Source organism: Drosophila rhopaloa, unplaced genomic scaffold (genome assembly GCF_018152115.1).
Source record: "Drosophila rhopaloa isolate 14029-0021.01 unplaced genomic scaffold, ASM1815211v1 contig_3, whole genome shotgun sequence".
Classification (NCBI taxonomy): domain Eukaryota; kingdom Metazoa; phylum Arthropoda; class Insecta; order Diptera; family Drosophilidae; genus Drosophila; species Drosophila rhopaloa.
The window spans coordinates 19,101,778-19,122,666 of record NW_025335123.1 but is presented as its reverse complement, the minus strand read 5'-3'; the positions used below and the strand labels follow the sequence as shown (position 1 = coordinate 19,122,666).

Genomic DNA, 20,889 nt, shown 5'->3' with positions numbered 1-20,889 from the left:
ATGCTCGCTCAAAAATTTCATTTTCACGTGCCAGGTTACAAATGATTTCATCGCTGCAGTTTTCCTTGCATTTTCCTCGCATTTTCCAACTTTCTGCTGCTTCTTGCCTACGCACGTCTCACTCTTATTCGCTCACTCACTCACTCAAGTGCACACAATGGTCTCAACGTCATCAGTGTGGCGAAAGGTACTTTTATTACACCCTACTAGGGTTACACTTTTATCAAGAACATACAAATAATGTTTAAGAAAATATTTATTTTATATATATGTTAAAAAAAACATTTTTTTAATATTTTTATAGCATTTATGTCCTCTTAATGAGGTTTTCTTTGTCGGTTTATAATAATAGATTATGAATACCTTTCCCATACATAATATATTTTTATTTTTATATTTGTAACTATTGTTTAATATTGTGTTAATTTTAAAAATATTTTGTACTTCCCATCACTGCTCGTCATAATATTGAATGAGTGAAACGTTGCACCCACTTTCCTTTTCCCTTTCACTCCTTTGTAAAGTGTCGGAAAAGAACTTCAATTTGATTTTATCGCTTGGCCATAAAAGCTCAGCTCGTTTGTGTTGAATGCAGTACGCGGTCCAAGAATTTCAGAAATGAGAAGGAAAACTTAGGCGATGGAGGCGGGGGGGTGATGGAGAAAATGGGAAACTGCAGCAGACAGTATTACCAACGATAAATGTCGGTCAAAAATATACCGAAATTATAAACATAAACATAATTTTATTAACCATTGTTTCGCATTTTAAAAAATTGAAAGCTTAACAACAATCTTCGACAACACCATATAACATTACTAGTTAGTTTTATAATTTAACTTAAAGTATATGATTTTGTAGATATTATTATTGCCAATTCTAAACAATCATATTTAAAAAAGGGAACTGAATCTTTTTTAAAGGCCACAAAGATGCAATTTTAAATACTATCTACTCATGTAAAATAAAATACCTTATTAAAATTTAAAAATCTTTAAAGATTTTTGTTAATACTAAACCCTTTCGAGGTGCGAGTGCAAATATACTTTTTATTTTCTTTTCTCATATTTTTTGTTCGGAAACGAGGACCAAGTAGGATGAAGCAGTTTCCCGTTCGTGACCCCCAAGGACTGCCACATTTAAGGGGAAATTAGCAGTGTTGGCAACTCTGGACAGAAGTCCTTAGGAGGCGGAACGTGATGCGGAGTCCTGGACAAGGACCCGCATTGTCTAGTCGACGCACCTGGCACAAAGACGATAAAAACCCGCATTGTCAATGGGACTCGTCGGCGGGGGAGCGGTATCAAAACATCCGCCTTGAGACGTCCCTCCTCCCACCTCCCTTCTCCCACCTCCATCCTCCATTCAGTGCACGTTCCTAATGCGATGAATTGCTTTTTCAATTTTCCAATTTATTTTTCATTTTCAAAACTACACAAGCCGAAGTTTATTGATGGTTTTTGTTGCTGCACTCGGCAGCGTTTATCGGGCACTCGCATATATTCAGTATATAGTATCAATATATATTTATATGTATGAATGGGAAAAAGGAAACGGTGAGCTGAACCCGAAACTTTCTCACCGGACGCACAATAAAACAGGAGCACAGTGGTGAAAGTAATAATTAAATATAACTAATACATTTTTAATACTTTAAACAATTAGTTAAAATATGTTTCGAAAATATTATATTCCCCAATTTTGTATACAAGTTCAAAGGTATTTTAAAATGTTATCGAGTATTTTATAGAATAAACAATCCATTATATCATTTATAGTTTTTACACATTTATAGTTTTAGCAGAATATATCTAATAATATTGGATATATTTTTAAAATTATATTTTCAGCAAAACACTTTTTTTATGTTTTTTAGTTTCGGCAATGTACATTGAAAACTTCCCAAACAACTTTTTATTGTACTGAATTTTATGATTACAATTTAAAAATGGAAACTTTTTTTTTAACATTCCTATAAAATATTTATTAAATAGTTTTTAAAATAGAATTTATAAAATATTACCACTGTGTTACCGTTGGGCCGCTTAGCTTGACCAGCGGAAAATCTCGCTGGGGAAAATCGTCATCTAGTTTCCTTTGCTCTTTCCTTAGATTTCCGCCTTCATGCGAGTCGACTTGATTTGGCATTGAATGAAAAAGCCCAACAATAGGAATAGAAGTGACAATACTGAATGAAAAAATAAAAACTGGTGGGAGATAAGACGGGCCAAAAGGTTTCGTATATCATTAAGAAACAAATAATGTTTAAATATCCTGAAGTAAGTTTTGAAATACAACACATAATTAACATTCCTGGTTCAAAATTTGATAACAAATTTAAAAAATTAATGCGGTGAGCATTGGGCGATTTAAAATCACTTAAAAATACTGATTACATTCAGTTGTCTTTAAACAATAAAATTTCTTGAAAATCTGTTTGAGCAACTGAATTGTTATGTTTAAATTTGTGGTGTCATATTTTGTTTAAAAAATTGTATTATTATATAACAGCTTACAGGTAATATTTGCTAAGATAAAAAATAAATCCAAGTCACTAAAGAACTTATAGGATCCAAAAGTGATTTCCTTGGGAAAGGGACCCCTTGGTGGCAGCCCCAAATTACAGGGTATTATAATGATGTTTGCTTAGGAGCTGTACGACCCACACACCTGACATAACGAGACTCTAATTGCGCGCGAGTAAACAAACAAAATTGCAGGTGTCAAAACAGAAATTGGCTGGGGGAGTTATGGATATAGGATACGAAAAGGATAAAATGGGACTTCTTGGGATACTGGCCAACTTCTCGAGTCATTTGTGTTAACAAAACCCGGTCGAATGGCGGTGCTTGGTTCGCTTTTCCTGCTCCTCGTGCTGGAAAAATCACCGAACTTTACCCAACTGAATGGACTACTGGCGGAACCCATTAGGGATTTGCCCCAACTGAATCTTTACCTGCGGGAGAGTAAACAGCACCAGGATGCGGCAAATCCCTATGTCCAGTGGTTCCTGCATCAATCGAAGAAGCCTTTGAGCATCCACACATACGAGGAAAGTCAGGATTGGGCAGAAGATCCTTTTGGCCGGGACTATCTGGTCCTGGTGATGAGTTTGGGCCAACTCGTATCCAATCGTGGAGCCGCTGCTCCCAATCAGAAAGCTGGTGTTTTTTTCTATATCCTGGCAGATCAAAGCGAGGACTTAAGCGCCCAAGAACAACTTCTTTTGGAGCGCAGTTGCCGCCAATTGTGGATGCTGCACAAAATCTACAATCGTTTCTTTCTAACCAGAGATGGTATTTGGATCTATGATCCTTTCAAGCGTCGTGATTCCGCCTTTGGTCGACTGGTGCGATATTATGGGTCAGAGCCCCTGGATAAACTACTCTTCCATGACATTAATGGCTATCCCCTGCGGATTCAGATGTTCAGGTCCGTGTACACTCGTCCGGAATTCGATAAGGATACGGGCTTGCTGACCAGTGTCACTGGCGTGGACTTCCTGGTGGCGCAAATGCTTAGGGAACGACTCAATTTCACCATGCTGCTGCAGCAGCCAGATAAAAATTACTTCGGGTGAGTGCAATTTCTGAGTTTGCCAATAATAAAGTTTCAAAGTTAATTTTTATATTTATACCCTTGCAGAGGGTATTATAATTTTGGTCAAAAGTGTGCAACGCAGTGAAGGAGACATCTCCGACCCTATAAAGTATATATATTCTTGATCAGGATCACCTCCTGAGTTGATATAGCCATGTCCGTCTGTCCGTCTGTCCGTCTGTCTGTCTGTCTGTTTCTACGCAAACTAGTCTCTCAGTTTTAAAGCTATCGAGTTGAAACTTTGCACACACCCTTCTTTCCTTTGCACGCAGTATATATGTCGGAACGGCTATATCCTATAGCTGCCATATAACTGATTGATCGGAAATGCCATAACTTTGGTGTTTGTTAAGTTAGGAAGTTGGGATTTTTTATGAGTATTAAGAATGCATCATATGAATAATTTTGGAGAATATAATTTACAGAGTATTCTGCAAGGGTATATCAACTTCGGCTCCGCCCGAAGTTAGCTTTCCTTTCTTGTTTTAAATTAAAACCTTCATTTATTTAGTTTCAAGTGTTGACTGTTCTATAATGTTCTAATATTCTGTATAATTTTAAATAATACTTAGCTTATCTTGTTTTACGTTTGTTTTAAATAAAATAATTGGGAGAGCCACAGAAATCTGTAAGGTTTTCAAATCACTTATAAAAGTGCCTGAAAGTATGCAGTACAAATAAGTTTGTCCAATTTCCTGATAATTTTCAATACTATTGAGACTTTTGTAGCATTTTGTAGGTAAAGTTTAGGAGTATAGACTTTATCAGGACAATTTAAATCTGTTTACCAATTAAAGTTCAAGTTTAAATTTATTTCCTGTTCATTAATCACCTTCTATTATCTCTAATTTCTGACAGAGAACGCAGTGCGAATGGCAGTTACAATGGCGCCATAGGATTGATCATCAACGATGGCGTGGACATTTGTCTGACGGGATTCTTTGTGAAGGATTACCTGGTGCAGCAGTACATGGACTTCACGGTGGCCGTCTACGATGATGAATTGTGCATTTATGTGCCGAAAGCTAGGCGTATTCCCCAATCGATATTACCCATTTTCGCAGTGGGTTACGATATTTATTTGGGCTTCATTCTGACCGCATTTGCATGTGCTCTGATTTGGTTTACTTTGAGGGTGATCAACTTGAGACTGAGGATAGTGAGTCTGGGCAATCAGCATCTCTGGGGACAGGCATTGGGCATAGTGGTGGACACTTGGGTGGTCTGGGTTCGGGTCAATTTGAGTCACTTGCCAGCGAGTTATGCGGAACGAATGTTCATCGGATCCCTCTGCTTGGTGAGCGTGATTTTTGGTGCTATTTTCGAGTCCAGTTTGGCCACCGTCTTCATACATCCCTTGTACTACAAGGATATAAACACCATGCAGGAGTTGGATGACAGTGGCCTGAAGGTGGTCTACAAATACTCCTCGATGGCGGATGATCTGTTCTTCAGCGAAACATCGCCGCTATTCGCGAGTCTCAATAGCAAACTCACCTGGAACCGAGATCTTCGGGCGGATGTCATCGATGAGGTGGCCACATTTAGGAGCAAAGCCGGAGTGTCCAGATTCACATCCCTGACACTGGAATCCTCGCGATTCACATTGCTTCGCCAGATTTGGGTGGTTCCGGAGTGTCCCAAGTATTATACCATCTCGTATGTAATGCCAAGGGATTCACCCTGGGAAGATGCCGTGAATGCTCTACTTTTGAGGGTACTCAGCGTGGGACTCATTGTCAAATGGATCCAGGAAGAGAAATCCAGGGTGGACATTAAGATGCGGCTGAGTATCCTGGAGGCCAATGCCGAATCTGATCTTGTGAGGGTCCTAACTATTGGAGATCTTCAGTTGGCCTTCTATGTGGTCATCGGGGGAAATTTGCTGGCCTTTCTTGGCTTTTTTGCGGAGCACTTTTGGCGGAAATCACTAAAGAAGTAGTTATTTAATGGGTGGATGAATTAAGAAGAACAGCTTACGAGTTTGTAATATTTTCCATGTTTACTAACTATCAAAATTGTAATGTTAAATCTAATATTCTAAATATAAAATCCATTACAAAATCATAAAATGCATTTATTAAAAAATATGACTTTAAAATTTATATGGGACTATAGTTCCAATATTCCGAAATGATATATTTCCAACCATTTTAGATTTACCTATATATTTTCAAAAGTATACCAAGCCAAATCAAACGAATATAAAATAATTTACCAGAGGACAGTTTTACACATTTTGTTTTGTCAAATATTCAGTCATATAAAGTCAGCGAATATTTCATTTTCGTTTGCACCGTTTGTAAATTTTATTTTGGAAAGGCCAGCGGCGAAATTGAGGCGGCAATTTGAGCAGCACACACAACCAAAACGGTCAAAACAGCCAAAACAGCCAACACATCGGGCTGATATAATTTGGTCAAGTTAACAATGATACGCTACAGCGGCGATTGCAATTCTGGCCGAGACCAGTCACGGTTCAAATCGAATTGGCAGCCCCCAAAATGCAATTGGCGGTTCAAGGTTGCCATTACAAATGCAGGGCAACAGTCCCAACTGGTTTAACGGAATCCTAAAGCAATATATTTAATACAAAATATATTTTGTAAAATTAACACATTCAAACACATAAGGAATTCATCTTAAATACTTAAGTGAAATTACCACACACAAGGACTTTATAAAAAATTATTTTCTTTAATAATTTTATAAATAGATATTTATTATTCATTTGAATTTGATTTTCATAATCAAAACAAGCCATTTTAAAACAAATATTCTAAACTTTTAATTAATTTATTACTTTTCTAACTGAAAAATGTAATAATTTGACAATTTGTTTTTCCTTAAACGTTTTAACAGATTGCTTTCCAAATGTGGGTTTTTTATTTAAATGCATTAGTAAACAAGATCAGCGTTACAATTCCCAACTTATTATTATGACGATAATCACAGTGGGATATAACTGGGGTTAATTAGATTGTTTCAATACATGAAACATTGACATTTATGTATATTAATCATGATTTGATATCCTTTTCCCCATTCACCACTGTGCTCATCTCAATTACAAACACTTATGCAAGTCAATCGGTCGCTTGCGTAAATTTCTGTTTATTTGGCATTTCGGTTTCTGCACACGAAATGACAATTAAACAGCCGCATTGCGAGTGACAACAACAATTACAGCAACAGCACGTCAGTGAGCAGTTTATTTAAATATTCAAATCCGCATGGAGAATTCGGTCGGAATTTGGCGGTAGCGACACAGTCACATGAAATATGCGCGAGCTCAAGTAATCTTATCGTGACAGAAACAGCAGCATTTAACAACAATCCTGGCCAAAAAGGCAGCAAGGACATTAGAGCTGCAGGAAATGGCAAATGCGCCATTGATAAAATGCCGACTTAACCCAATAACAAAATGTCAGGCAGAAATAATACCGAAACAAAAACAGAAGGTACTAAATATATATACTAAATAAATAAAATATATTTGAAATAATAAACTAATAAAGAACACATATAAAAAATAGTAAATTATGTTCGACAATATTGAAAACTTATCTTTTCTTGAAATTTATTTTAACTATTGTTGTACTAATTTAATGATAATAATAATATTCTTTTTAGGGTTAACCACAACAATGTCATCCTTTTCATGGGCAAATAAGTCGAGTGTGCCAAATATGTTTCCTTTCTTTTCTTTATGATTTTCCATTGTGTGGAAATGCAAGTGAGAGAGTGAGAGGGAGCAATGGAGTAAAGCAGAGGGAGGGGGAGGGAAGACAAGTTGACACATTTCTCCAAAATATTGCGAGTTTTGAGTGCCATATGCACCCCCTCCTCCTCTTTCATTGATCTAATGATGCTCAGATGTCCTGCAATTTCCCCACCATTTTCCTCTCTTTTCCGTTTTCCTTTCCGTTCTCTCACCTTCTGTCACTTTCTTCTTAGGGGCCCCACATTGCCAGTTGACAGGCCATCGTCGCATCGTTCACTTTCTCCCCCAATTTCTTTTCCATTTCCATGCACCTTCGGGAACAGTGTTGTCCGGAAAAAACCTTCAATGAATTAGGATTAAGATAAAAATGTGGTTTCAAAAAAAAGTCATAGAAACATATCAGAGATTATCAGAAAAACATTTTCAAAATTATAATTTTTAAGAAATTAGTCTACTTTAAATAAAGATAAAAGTGTAGAAAACCTATAAAAATTTTTAAATTTGACTATAAAATGTATTATTGTTTAAACATAGTATTGACCAGCACACATGTCGTATGAGTAATATATGAGACAATTTCCCAGCAAAACCGCAAAAATTGAAATGAAGCTGTTTTCTCAGCACTTTTGGAAAGTGAATAATTTGATGAGTCCCAATATAGCAGAAAGAGACGGGCAGAGCGGAAAAGAAAGAGAGGAATGGACTTAGCAGGACATTTCCAGAGACACGTGACGAGCATGCTAATGAAGTACCAGAGACCAGTTCCTGATTTAAATATCAGCAGAGCCACCACTCTCTTTTTCCCAAAGGGAAAAACTCGAATTTGATGATCCCGTTAATGGGAAATTGAAAAGCACGTAGTTTTTCCGTTCGGTAGTTTCGCTTAGTGGTCATTTATGGTTAATTAATGGCTTTGATTGGCTTTTGCTCTTGTGTCCAGATGTTTTATATATTTCCATAAATGTTTTTCAACAGAAAGGAACAATATTTACGACCAAAAGCTAAAAACCAGAGCATCAATTTTTATTACCAAAAAAGAAAAAAAACAAATTCCAGGGAATTTTTCTTTGCACTTGCGGACCACTTTTTGCGAACAGTATTAGGTCCCTATGTTGGACATTTGGCTTAAAAATGTTAAATTATTTTTTCGGTGTTATATATTATATATTTTTTATCATTTTACTTAAGACAATTGCAATGTTTGTTTTAATCTGTAAATGTATACTTTAAATTAACAAATTTAAAATAAATTGAAAAAATATAAAAAAAAAACATACCATCATCATAACTCAAAAAATATTTTTTAGATAGTTTAACTTGGGGAACTTTTACTGTAGGACTTTCCTCATTTTTGTTTTCTGTCTTTACGAAAAAATGCAGCTTGGAGAAATTGAGTAAAGTTGAAATTCTAGAGAGCGGCCACCCAAGAAAAATGGAGTTGCTTCTTCTTTCACTGAAAAATTGTTCACATTCCAGCTAAAAATAAAACAACAGATTCGGACAAAAAATTCGGACCATAAGGAAACGTAATGAAAACTATGTAAAACAAAAAAAAAACAAAACAAAAAACAGAATAAAGGCAAGGCACGCGTGCTCATTGAGAAACATCAAAATTTTTGGTTTATTTTCAACTCATAACTTTTGTTTATCTTTGCCTGCTTTTTTGGATCTGCTGCCGCTTCTCCTTAATATGTTTCTTGATTTTCTCTCTCGCTGCCCTGCATTTTGTTTTTGTCCGCTGCCGCGTTCGGTTCCAAAAAAAAAACTCAGAAAAAATTTCAATAAATCTGTAAGATCCGCGAAATATATTTTGATTCGCCGGCTAAGTGTTTTTATATTAAATATAAAACTAATTCCACAACTTGCTTTCTGGTCAACTGATTAAAGTTTATCTAACTGAAAAAAAACGCATCAAGAAAAAAAAACATTAAAAATACTGCATTGCCAGAATAAAGTGTTTTATGATCTATTGTTTTTCCTTTGTGTTTTGTGTGTGAAATTTATAATACATATATTGTAAATTTTGAAAGAGTCATAAATTCCAACAAACATAATCATATTTTTGTTATTGTTTTTTTTTTGTTTTGCGGTGAGTAGCTTTTCTTTCTTTGGCTTTTTGTCTATTTACCAGTTTTGTATTCATATTTTATTTGTTTTGTGTTTTTAAACAAAAAGAACATTTTTATTACGCCTGATAGTGAAAAATTATGGTAATTTGTTTTGCATGCATTTAAAAAGGCTTAATGTACAGTAACCGACTAGTTGATACCCAAAAATAGTTTAAATAATTTTGAGAGGTATCAAACAATTTTTGTTTACTTCCTTTTTATTAGGCTACTTCATTTGTGACTTAATTGTGTATTGTTGGTGGTATATTTATTAGATAGCATAAATATATTAACTATTTTCAACTACTATTTAATATGCTCAAATACAAATACCTATAGGTATTTATATTTAGCTATATTTATTTTTAAGAGAATTTTTTTTGGATTAGTTTTGCATTATAAACGTTTTTTTTTTTGCTAAAATTAATTAAATTATTGGTAGATCACTCTTTTAATCCCAAGATACTCAAAAATTCAAGGGTATTCCAAATAACAGTGACGGCGGTGGGAAGGCACAATTTTCAATTAGTTTATATTGCGTCGATCATGTTTTGTGTTATTGCTTTAACTTGTTTCTGTGGCGTCAGAGATTTCGATTCGAAAATTTGTCTGCCCTTGTTTATTTGATTTGTTCTCTACTTTTTTTGGCCTCGCATTGCCATTTTTAAATATCAACAGCCACTAACGTATTTAAGGAAATTATTGAATCTGCTCTGCTGGCTCCATTTTGACACCTCGTGTGAGTGGGGGCGGGGTTACGCCCACCGACGTTAAACTTAATTGCCAATCATAATAATTAATGCGGCAATTATTTGCGGCGAAATGGGATTGGGAAATGAGATTCGGAATGGAAATGGGAATCTGACAAAGCGATGTGGTATAGATCCTATAAATATTTCAAACACTATGAGCTATATGGAATACGAATTATCATACCATCTGGTATTTATTGCGGAAGTCCCAAGCAAATTTGTCTATCAAATACAATGTTTGTATTTATTTTACATAATAGGTTACTTATGAGAAAACGAAATGTATTGCAACAAGTAAATTTTTTATACACTTGTGAGGGTATTGTAATTTCGGTCAAATGTTGCCCACTCAATAAATGTGTGCGCTTATAAGGCCACAGAAATACTGGTGGTTTAAATCCCTAAAAATCTGCATTTGTAATTTTTTTCGGTTTTTTGCCATTTTTTATGATAAAACTCCTTTCCAAATTTCCGAAAAACGGCTTTGCAGAAAAGTGATTTAAAACCTGCACTTCCAAGTCCATAACTTTTCTAATTTAAGTCCGATTTGGAAGTGGCATATCTCTAAAGCCTTGTGATTTAATTCCCTAAAAAACTGCATTTAAATCTGGGTTTGTAATTTTTTTTTTGGTTTTTTGTCATTTTTCATGATGAAAACCCTTTCCAAACTTCCGAAAATTGGCTTTGCAGAAAAGTGACCTAAGACCTACACATCTAAGCCCATAACTTTTCTAATTTAAGTCCGATTTGGAAGTGGCATATCTCTAAAGTCTTGTGATTTAATTCCCTAAAAAACTGCATTCAAATCTGGGTTTGTAATTTTTTTTTGGTTTTTTGTCATTTTTCATGATGAAACCACTTTCCAAACTTCCGAAAATTGGCTTTGCAGAAAAGTGACCTAAAACCTACACATCTAAGCCCATAACTTTTCTAATTTAAGTCCGATTTGGAAGTGGCATATCTCTAAAGTCTTGTGATTTAATTCAATAAAAAACTGCATTTAAATCTGGGTTTGTAATTTTTTTCGGTTTTTTGTCATTTTTCATGATGAAACCCCTTTCCAAACTTCCGAAAAAGTCTTTTCAGAAAAGTGACCTAAAACCTGCACATCTAAGCTCATAACTTTACCAATTGAAGTTTGAAGATTAATATTCACTTTTGTCAATGCAAAATTAAAAACAAATTTATCTTTCAGACCAATGGTTTTTAACATGACTATCTGAAATAAATACTGACAGTTCAATGTCAAGCGTGCGCCTTGAACCGAACACTAAGAAAAAATGGTGTAAAAGGCTTGACTAGTTTTAGATTTTGTTAAATGAATTAATAATGACAGGTACACAATTATAATTAAAAATATTTAATAATTAAAAAAACAAAAGCTTTAGCTACATTTCCATTGCTTTTTTTTTTGAGTGTACCTGACATTTATAGCTGCGCATAAATGTCATAGAAGGCAATTTTCTGCCTGACAAATTTCAATGCCAACTTCGGCCTAACTTTTCACCAATTTTAAGGGGACAAATGAAATGACAGGCCAACGGCCAACAAGTTTCGAGCATTTGCTCGTAATTGAAATTCCGCAGTGAAAACCGCAGACAACAACACAAACAGCTGGCGATCGACTGATGCACCTGCGAATGGAAATCCATGAAAAGCTCGGAAAACTCACGGCCCTTTCTCTCGAAAAATTCGATGCACCTCGCTCTGTCTCTGAATATTTGTGTCTTTGCTATCTGGTAATTTCATAGTTTTCAATGTGCCATTTAACGTTGGCGTTGTCATTGCCTTGTCAACTGAAAATGTGAATTGATTGCAATTTTCTATAATAAAATGGAGAGAGAGTCGGAAAAGCGACGAAAATTATGCCAATTTGTCGAGTAGCGTCAGAAATAAATACATATTGGTGGGAAGGAAAGTACATATTTTTAAATGGCAAGGTAAGAAATGTGGTTTATTTTTTGTGAAGTTTGAGTATTATGAACAAATAAAAATATATTTGATAACTTAAAAAAAAATAAAAACTGTGAAAATAGTTTTATATATCCAATATATACTGTACCGATATTTGTTCCTTTCATATTTGTTGCTCAAATGATCTGCTTATTTGGAGTTAATTACAGCTGTGCAGTTTCCTTTTCTCTCTCATTCTCCACTCTCTTATTCCAAGTCGGCAGTCAGCCGAGCGGAACCGAAGGCGCACCCGACCGATCGGCTAGTGCTCTCAGTTCTTCCTCTCCCAATTTATCCGTTTCTCCTTTGGTTTTCTCCCACGCAAGAATTCCAGTTTGAGAGCAATTGAACCCGAGGCTGAGCCAAAGCTAAATCACGAAATGGAAAGTAAAAGAAAACATTAACCGGACAGCCGTCAGCGCAAACAGACGTGATCGAAAGTCCGGGAAATCGACAAGATCTATGCAAATTTTTTTTTACACCACTTACGGTGCACTTGGACATACAAATTATCGCCAGCCAAGTAGTTGTGCTTAATGCCTAAAAAAAAAATAAAATAAAGTGGAGCTTAAAGTGAAAAGTTAAAATTACCATCAAAACTGTAACGAAAGTTCCAGCCAACATTAAGTGCACTTTCCAATAACCCAATTTGGCATATTAATATTGTTTATTCTTATGTCACAAGTTTGTGGATAGTTTTTGGCTCGGTTCTCAGTGTGTGTAATATTTACGCTTGATTTTTTTTCAATTTATTTTCTGTTGTTATTTTGGATTTGTTTTGGTCTTGGTCTAAAACTAATTTTAGCCTTTTCCGAATGCAGTCAACTGTGGGCCAAAAAAAGAAACACCTGCAATGTTCGCGCAGTGAATAATTTTCGGATTGTTAAAGGAGTTTGGCCAGCACATAAAAATAATCGTAAATAAACAGTAATTCGAAAAGTGTGTAGTCAAAATGCCGGAAGTACTAAATGCCATGGAAATGGAGGCGCCATCGGATGTGGTGGACATATGTAAGTTTTTGATATTGATTTATTTGGATTTCATTTAGGAACTTGAAAAATAAATCTAAGATTCTCTACCTTACAATGCAATATATTAATTGTTGAATTTTCTTTTAATGTTTTTCTTTAATTTTAAGCCTTTAAATAGTTTCCCTTTAAGTAGATAATTATATTTTGGTCCTTAGAAATTGCTAAATAATTCGAGCAAATTTCGAGGGTACTCAGATGTTCGGCTATGGCCATCAATTGATTGGCTTCACCCTTACCCTTGTGCAGTATTATCGTTATAGTCTATATTTATCCATTTACTAGTACAAATCCAAAACAAAGAAAATAGCCAGCTAAACAACATTTTGGATGAAAAACTCTCGCAGTCAGTGGTTTTAATTCGATTTTGACCAATTGTTTCCGTATTTTTTGATTTTAAGTTTGCATTCAGACTGTTGGACTTGCCCACAAAATAAGTGAGCAATTTTCCCCGCCGAATTCCTGTTTGTTTGTCCAGCAATTTCGACAGACCGGAATGGGAAGAGGAATTTATTTAATTTCGATTTCAAATGCACTTCCATCTATACTTTATGCTGCCGCTGTTTTGCCATTGCCACCTGCCGACATCAAAGCAATTTTAGAATGTAAAGAAAAAAATACAAAAGGGAAGAGGAAAAAGGAAAAAGAGTTTTCCTCGAAACCAGAGAGGTATGGCCACCCATGGCGCCCATAATGGCCTGCGATTCGCATTTGGAAATGGATTCCGACCTCTGGGAATACGCCATCACATGGCCCCATACCAAACATAATCGCTGCTATATAGTGCGATTATCAAAACTGAATAAATAAATATATTTCGATGTTAATATCATCTAAAACACCTCAGCGAAACTTTTCCGACCATTAATTGGCCTAAAGCAACATGTGTTCGGGTCCTAAAAAGCTGACCAAATATTTGATTTGCGCTGTAAAAAAATGGAAAGGGTAGCAGGTCTAGAGATGAATATCGTGGACGAAAATCACAGATCACACATAAAAAATTTGTAATTTTTTAATTTGTACATCCTTATAATACTGATATTGATAAATTTATAAACACTATTAGGTTTTTGTGTATGCAATTATAAAATCTATTATAATTTTTGTTAATAAAAAATATGATATTTTAAGTTTGTATTATCGAAATGCATTTGAATGCATCGGATTAACTAGAGAAGATAAAGTCTTCCAATGAATATTATTTGTATACTCAGCTCAATTTAGTTTAAAAACTATAATGCTTATAAAATATATTTTATATTTCAATAAATATTAGAAGGTAAATACGAACACATAAATATTGACTTCTTAGAAAAGAGTTTCCCACAAGCTGGTAGAAAATTATAAAGAACTTATCCACAATCTTTGATGTTGCCCCATTTAATGACTCTCTTCGTTTCATTGAACGGAACAAGATTTGCTCGATCGAAAACGGAAATCGTTCGAAGCAAAAAATAAAAGTAGTATCGAATGTGTTTTTGGGAAAACAATTTGCCAAGATTTCCCCTGTGCGTGTGTGTGTGTGTGTGTTTATTATTGTTTATTGTCTTATTCCCGTGCTAGGGGGAAAATGTGCGGGAAAATGTGATATGTGAAATGTGTTCATTTAACTGTCAGACAGTGCTGCCCAAAGTTTGAATCCCAATCTCAGCCCACTGCTGTTTGATCGATTTGCAATGCTGCAGAAGGTCGAAATGGGGCCAATGACAGATGCAAAAACAAACACTATGCTGCAGGGAAATTGTTTTTCCACGAATTAGGAACAGTTTTGAGGTCACTGTGATTTTCCATTAACAAATATATAAATATTTTTTTGGGCTATACAAAACCACATATTTTGTACTATTCAAGAGACTAAAAAACCATGGCTTTTGTTTCTAGTGTTTGCTTTTTTACGTTACTGGCTTAATTTATTGGCTTAGCCAATATTTTTCAAAAACCTTAATAGCTTTTCACATACAATTTAGTTAGAAGCTTACCAAAAAACGGTCTTGTATATTTCATTAAATGCCCTTGGAATGTTTTTAAATTATTTTGCGAATCTGCAAAGTCAATATTTTGAAAAGAGAAGTCGTGAAAAACTTTACGACCACGGAAAAATTGAAATAAATTAAACAGAACTTTCGCCCACGCAGCAAAACTACCCTTTGTTCCATTCAAATGGATTGCCCTCAATGTAATTACCTTTTGGATTGATAATCCGCAGAGTAATAAATCTTGATCGGAAATATATCCGCGAACGGAGTGACCTTCGATCGGGACAATTTACGGCTGATCGGTGTAGTTTATCCATCAAACTGCAATTGCCAGAAGGCTGAAAACTTGAAAGCCGAAGACCAAAACCAGAGATCTAAACAATGTCTGGAACATGTTTCTATTGCATACGCCGATTTTGTTTAGATTTCGTCCCGTTTCTCGTCATAAACATATTCCGCACCGATCCAAAGAACTGGTCTTACAAGGCGGCGGGGTATTTATGCATATCATTAATATAAATATTTTGGCTCTGGCTTCTCGTATGCGATTTTATGAGTTTCTGTAAAGATTGTTTTTAAATGATCGCTCTGCTTATGTTTGGATATAAAATTACTTGTTTTTCAAGCAAAATTATAACAATAATAATTGTTTGCTTATGCACATATTTATATACACATATCGCGCTAAAAGTTATAGACAGATTTTTCACAAGCGGTCTGGAAAATGTTTTTCGTCTGGCTAAAAAACTTCATATTTATTTTCAGACAGGTTTCAAATATTTGTTAGCAAGAAAATCTAAGGCCTTCGAAAGTATACTTTTGGGGATTGCAAATTTAAGGATTTTCTATAAAATAATCCTCTTTTATCAATTTGTCAACAGGTTTTTTAATTTTAATAATTTTTTCAAATTAAAAAGTAGCTTAAATGTCCTATTCCAATTTTCTTCCATAAAAGGTTTATATCATTTATTTAATATTTGGTAAAAATAACAACCAATGGAACTTTGAAATTTTAACCTCCTTTGAACCTTGATTGTAAGTAAATTTATATAATATTGTAAATTAGCTGGGGGCTATTTTAGAAATTGTGACAGTAGTCAAACTGTTAACTTGTTTATCGTTTTCTGTCCAGTTTTTAATGAGGCGTAAATTTACGATCCCCTGTGCTTCGTGCCAATAATCATAATAACAATTGTTCTAATTGCATTTGGCATTTGTGAAATTTGAAAGCACAATTAACGACACTCGAAATAGTGCATTTAAATGGCCACAGAAATGCATTTAATTGAGTGGGTTTCATGGCAAATAAACCAATGTTATTTATGATTTCTGTGCAAGGAATTTGTAAATGAGCCGGTTGAATTACATTCCAGGGTAAATAGTCCCTCTATACTTTTCTGGTCAGCCTGTTGAATTGCCATTGCCATTGTGGGCATGCCATCGTGTGCGACATTTGTTGGCACTTGGGCCACAGTTCGAAATATGCAACAAATAAACACGACCGACGACACCGAGATCGGAGGAGCAACAAAACCTCAACCCGGCACAAAGATGAGCCAGCTGCAGTTGGCCATGAGCCAGAAATTAGCCAGGCATGTCGACGAGACATGGGTGTTGGCCAAGGGGGTCAGCTCTTCACTGGAGGGGACACAGAGCCCTATTCATTTTTTCAAGTTGAGTGGATAAAAATTTAATCTGTGAGAAGTTAAGCAAACAAATTGCAAGTGCTTACCAACAATTCTTCTTTATTCTTGGAGTAGTTATCAGCTGAACTTGCCAAAGTAAAATAAAATTGTTCTTACACAATTGTTGTTAATATATCATATTTTAGACTTTAAAGTATGGGCTGGTAGTAAAATTCGGTGAGATGAATAATAATGGAATCATTTTTTTGCTACTTTTAGGTTTTAAAACTTTCTGCTCTAAACCTTATTACATTGTTTTGGTTTAATTGTCAAATATTTAATATTAGCTCTAAACTCTGGCTTTAAAAAGTATGTAAAATTAAAACCATCAGTATTTAAGTATCTTTACTTTCTTTATGTATTATATATTTTTCACAACTTTTCCCCATTGCCCGGCGACTCTGTTGTATTTGTGAGCACCCAAAAAGCGGCAAGTGGATGTGTGTTTTTGTTTTTCTCACTTGCAACCTCCAAGTCCCCGTAACTTCCCATTTTCCCCGATGCAAGTTGCCCCCTTGTTGCAGCTCCCTTGCAACTTGAAAATAGCTAAGCAGCTGGCAGGGCAAATAAATCAAATGAATTGCATTTAAGGCAAATGGAAAAGGGCTGTCCAAGCTGTTTAGATGATAAGTGAGTGAGCTGAGATTCGTTTTGGGTATTCGTATTTGTTGAGCACTTTTCCTTGTATGCTTTTCAACACTTAATTAAATGGCAGATCTTTGATTGATTGATTTTACTGGCAGCATGAAAATACTCTATTTATGATTTAAAAGTCTCCTTGTTGGTTTAGCTTTTGCCCACTGGCGCAAAGAGTTAATTTACTTACTCGGGAACTTTATGCAGATTTTCCGGATGCTTAACCCCATTTGCAAGCACTCTTTTTCAATTTGTCCAACACTGGCTGAGCCGCAAGCTGCGCAAATTGCATTTTGTTTCACATTTTCCAGCACTCAAATGCATTTGAAGCAGCAACACAAATTCGATTCCATTGACAGGTACATGACAGCCGGGAAAAGTCCGCCCACCCAAACACCCACTCCCCAACCTTGTAAAAATACATATATAAACACAATGAATTGATTCACGAGATGCTGGTGAAAAATAAGAAACGGAAAAGTTTTGCAAAAAAAACTTGTCAAACACACAAATCCACTGAAATAATTTTAAAATTTCTTTTTAATATACATAAAACAAATTAGGCAATAATTCAATAAACTCAGGTTATTCTATGACATATTTATGACAAATCAATATATGCCATTGTATTTGTATTTGTATATTCTTTGCTGCTCTTATTTAAGTTTCTTAACTAGCTTCAAAATTATAATTTATTACTTAACTTATTAAATAAAATAGGCAATTGAAATAGTGGCTTACAAGTATAAATTCACAGTGTGAGAAAATGTAGGGGCGTAACATGGGGAAACTTTTCCATTTACCGATTGAAGGTCTTATTTATGGCTGTGATTTTCTTTATACTAATTGTATTGAACTCTATTTCAGCCGCAAGGGAGCCAGTTGTCAACGTCATAACCATCATTAATAGCAGCAATATAAATAATAACAATAATAGCAACAGTACCACCAATAACAACCACCACAACAGCGGTGAACCGGAAACGGAAATCGGCGCAGTGGAATTGCAGCAACAGCAGCAACAACAACTGCAACTGCAACCGCTGTCGAATTTCGTGGCAATTCCATTGTTGGAACGCCGACGTCGCAGTCGCAGTCACAGTCGCAGTCACTGCCGCATCGCGCCCTTGGCGCCGATCATCTGCATCCAGAACGGATCGCATCCGGAGGACCTCGTCCGCTTGTCCCGCTCGCGATCTTGTTTCCTGCGCTTTCGCAGGACCTTTGCCAAGCGTAAGTAGCCATAAAAAATAGCAATAAAAGGATTACCAATCGATTGATTAACCAAAACAGCTCTTTTAGAGCTCATAAGTTGACCAAATGGTTACTGATTGCAATAGGGAGTACCTCTAAAAGTCCATAGCTTAAATATTAGCATTTAAATTTATCATTTTAATATTGAACATTTTTCTGAACTATATGTATTTATGTTAACTATGGTTTAAAAACTGAATCATTTTCACACTTCATACTTATAAAATTTTGTGGTTTATTCCATTACTAATCAAAATTAAAATGTTAAATCTAGCATATTGTGAAACTTATTGGATATATGATTTTAATAGTAAATACTCAATCTGAGAAAATCAGTATTACTCTGTTGTTTTTTATATGCACAATCACCACATTCTTAAACTTCAAATAGCAAATAATACTTATTCATTGTTTTGTGGTATTTTTAAAGGGAAAATTAAAGTAGTTAATATTTGCATTTTTTTACCGATTGTGATTGTTTCAGTTTTCATTCGACTTTTCCATCATGTTTTACCCGGATCAGACGGCATGTTCCACTTTATTCTGTTCCGTTCATCCGAGTGAAATGTATTTATGTTGCCCAAACTGCATTTCCATTTAAACCTTTTAGCGTCTATTTTCATTCGCCTCAATCTCCGCCAGCTCCACTTCGATTTTCCCAATTTTCCCGCTTTCCCACCGCCTTTTCCTCACTTAGCCATCACTTTGACTCTGTGTCAGCGATTTTAATTGAATTGCTGCGATTCCTCCGTTGTGTTGGTGTTGTCCATGTTGTTGTTAACCCTTTGGCCGCCACTCTTAAATCGCCTTCTTGTTCCTTTTTTTTATTCCTTAACCCGCTTGACATTGTTTTTTTTCCTCCACAGTTTTTGGCAAAATCATGGGCAGCAATAATCCCAGCGAAGCGGATCGATACGACTATTATGACTGTGAGTAAAATGCAAACTCATTTCCATATCATATTTTCCTTACCTATTTCTCCATTTTTTCGCTCGTTATCGTGCGTTATATATTATATTTTTTAAGCATTTTCTTTGTTGCGCTGTGAAAATATAAAATAATCGAAAGGGAGGGGGGTTGTTGAATGAAAATCTGTCAGTCATTAAATATCAAGTGCGCAATTGACGGGGAGATAAATGGATACTTGCTCTATATACCCCATACATTTTCGTTTTATGCGCATTCTGATTTAAATATTTATAATTCTTTAATTCACCATAAGGGGTTAAATGGAATTTATAATTAACTATTTGGCAATAAAAACCACTCTTGTCTGAAATAACAGAAATGGACAATTGTTCGTTTTGTTCTTTAGTTCGGGTCACTGATTAATTATGGTTGTTTAATGTGTATTAAACTGATTAATTATTATTTAAGTAATCTTTTATCTCGTTGGTACATTTAATAGTATTAACGCAATGCTTGTAGCTTGAACCGATTCTGTTTAATCGGTATTCAAGATTTGTAATCTCCTTATTTCAAATAGAAATGCATCCATATCAAAATTCCAGCCAAATAATTAATGGTCAACTAATTAGTTGACTTCAATTAAATTATACACTTTGCTTAATTCCAATTGTAACCACAATCCGCTCTGAATATCGGAGACTTTGGATATATAATATGTCTTTGTCAGCCACAACCAAAGCGGTTTTATTGATTAATTTCGACATTTGTCACCGCCCGCAAAAGTATGCAATAGATTCCAGGGCTCTTCAAGTGGCGTGGAAAATCACAAAAGGAAAATCCTGAAATCTGCGTTCGTCTGTGGCGAGCTTTCACTGTGGTTTGCCTTCAGTGCGGTTTTTAGCGCTCGATGGGTTTTATCGAGCATACGCCCGAGTGGCAAAGAGAACCAAATTGGTTTTGTATGTGCAGATAAAGTCGTAAAACAATCAAGTTTATACAGTCGAAAATTGTTTGATATTTGATTTGAAATATAAAATTAAGCTTGTATCTGAAAATATTCGCTTTTATATTTATTTCGAAATAGAAATTTAAGCTTGTATAATTTAAAAAAATTGTATTGGACATGTTTGATAAATGTATGGTATTTAAAATATGTATAATTACAAATTCGAGTTAAAATAAAACTTGAAAATTGAAAATAGTTTTTTTTTAAATCTAACTTTATATATATTAACATATTTTTTTTAGATTTAGGGAAGGGAGA

The 20,889-nt window shown here is 35.0% G+C and overlaps 2 protein-coding genes across 2 annotated transcripts; both read left to right on the top strand.

Moving 5' to 3' along the window:
• Window positions 1–2,839: 2,839 nt before the first annotated feature.
• Window positions 2,840–5,542, top strand: LOC108049944. The gene is made up of 2 exons (XM_017131351.1): window positions 2,840–3,576; window positions 4,459–5,542. Exons 1-2 carry the CDS (start codon window positions 2,840–2,842, stop codon window positions 5,540–5,542), a joined length of 1,821 nt encoding a protein of 606 aa, XP_016986840.1.
• Window positions 5,543–12,561: 7,019 nt separating this feature from the next.
• Window positions 12,562–19,653, top strand: LOC123037955 (WW domain-containing protein A-like). The gene is made up of 3 exons (XM_044460906.1): window positions 12,562–13,147; window positions 18,330–18,695; window positions 19,583–19,653. The coding sequence occupies exons 1-3, from the start codon at window positions 13,090–13,092 to the stop codon at window positions 19,651–19,653; spliced, it is 495 nt and encodes a 164-aa protein (XP_044316841.1). The 5' UTR covers window positions 12,562–13,089.
• Window positions 19,654–20,889: the final 1,236 nt, after the last annotated feature.

Bases quoted from the DNA above. Each gene is read 5' to 3' on its own strand.
- LOC123037955 (XM_044460906.1), top strand. From the start codon at position 13,090: ATGCCGGAAGTACTAAATGCCATGGAAATGGAGGCGCCATCGGATGTG. The intron at 13,148-18,329 runs GTAAGTTTTTGA...ACTCTATTTCAG, and splicing joins ATCGGATGTGGTGGACATAT to CCGCAAGGGAGCCAGTTGTC. The intron at 18,696-19,582 runs GTAAGTAGCCAT...TTTCCTCCACAG, and splicing joins TCGCAGGACCTTTGCCAAGC to TTTTTGGCAAAATCATGGGC.
- LOC108049944 (XM_017131351.1), top strand. From the start codon at position 2,840: ATGGCGGTGCTTGGTTCGCTTTTCCTGCTCCTCGTGCTGGAAAAATCA. The intron at 3,577-4,458 runs GTGAGTGCAATT...AATTTCTGACAG, and splicing joins CCAGATAAAAATTACTTCGG to AGAACGCAGTGCGAATGGCA.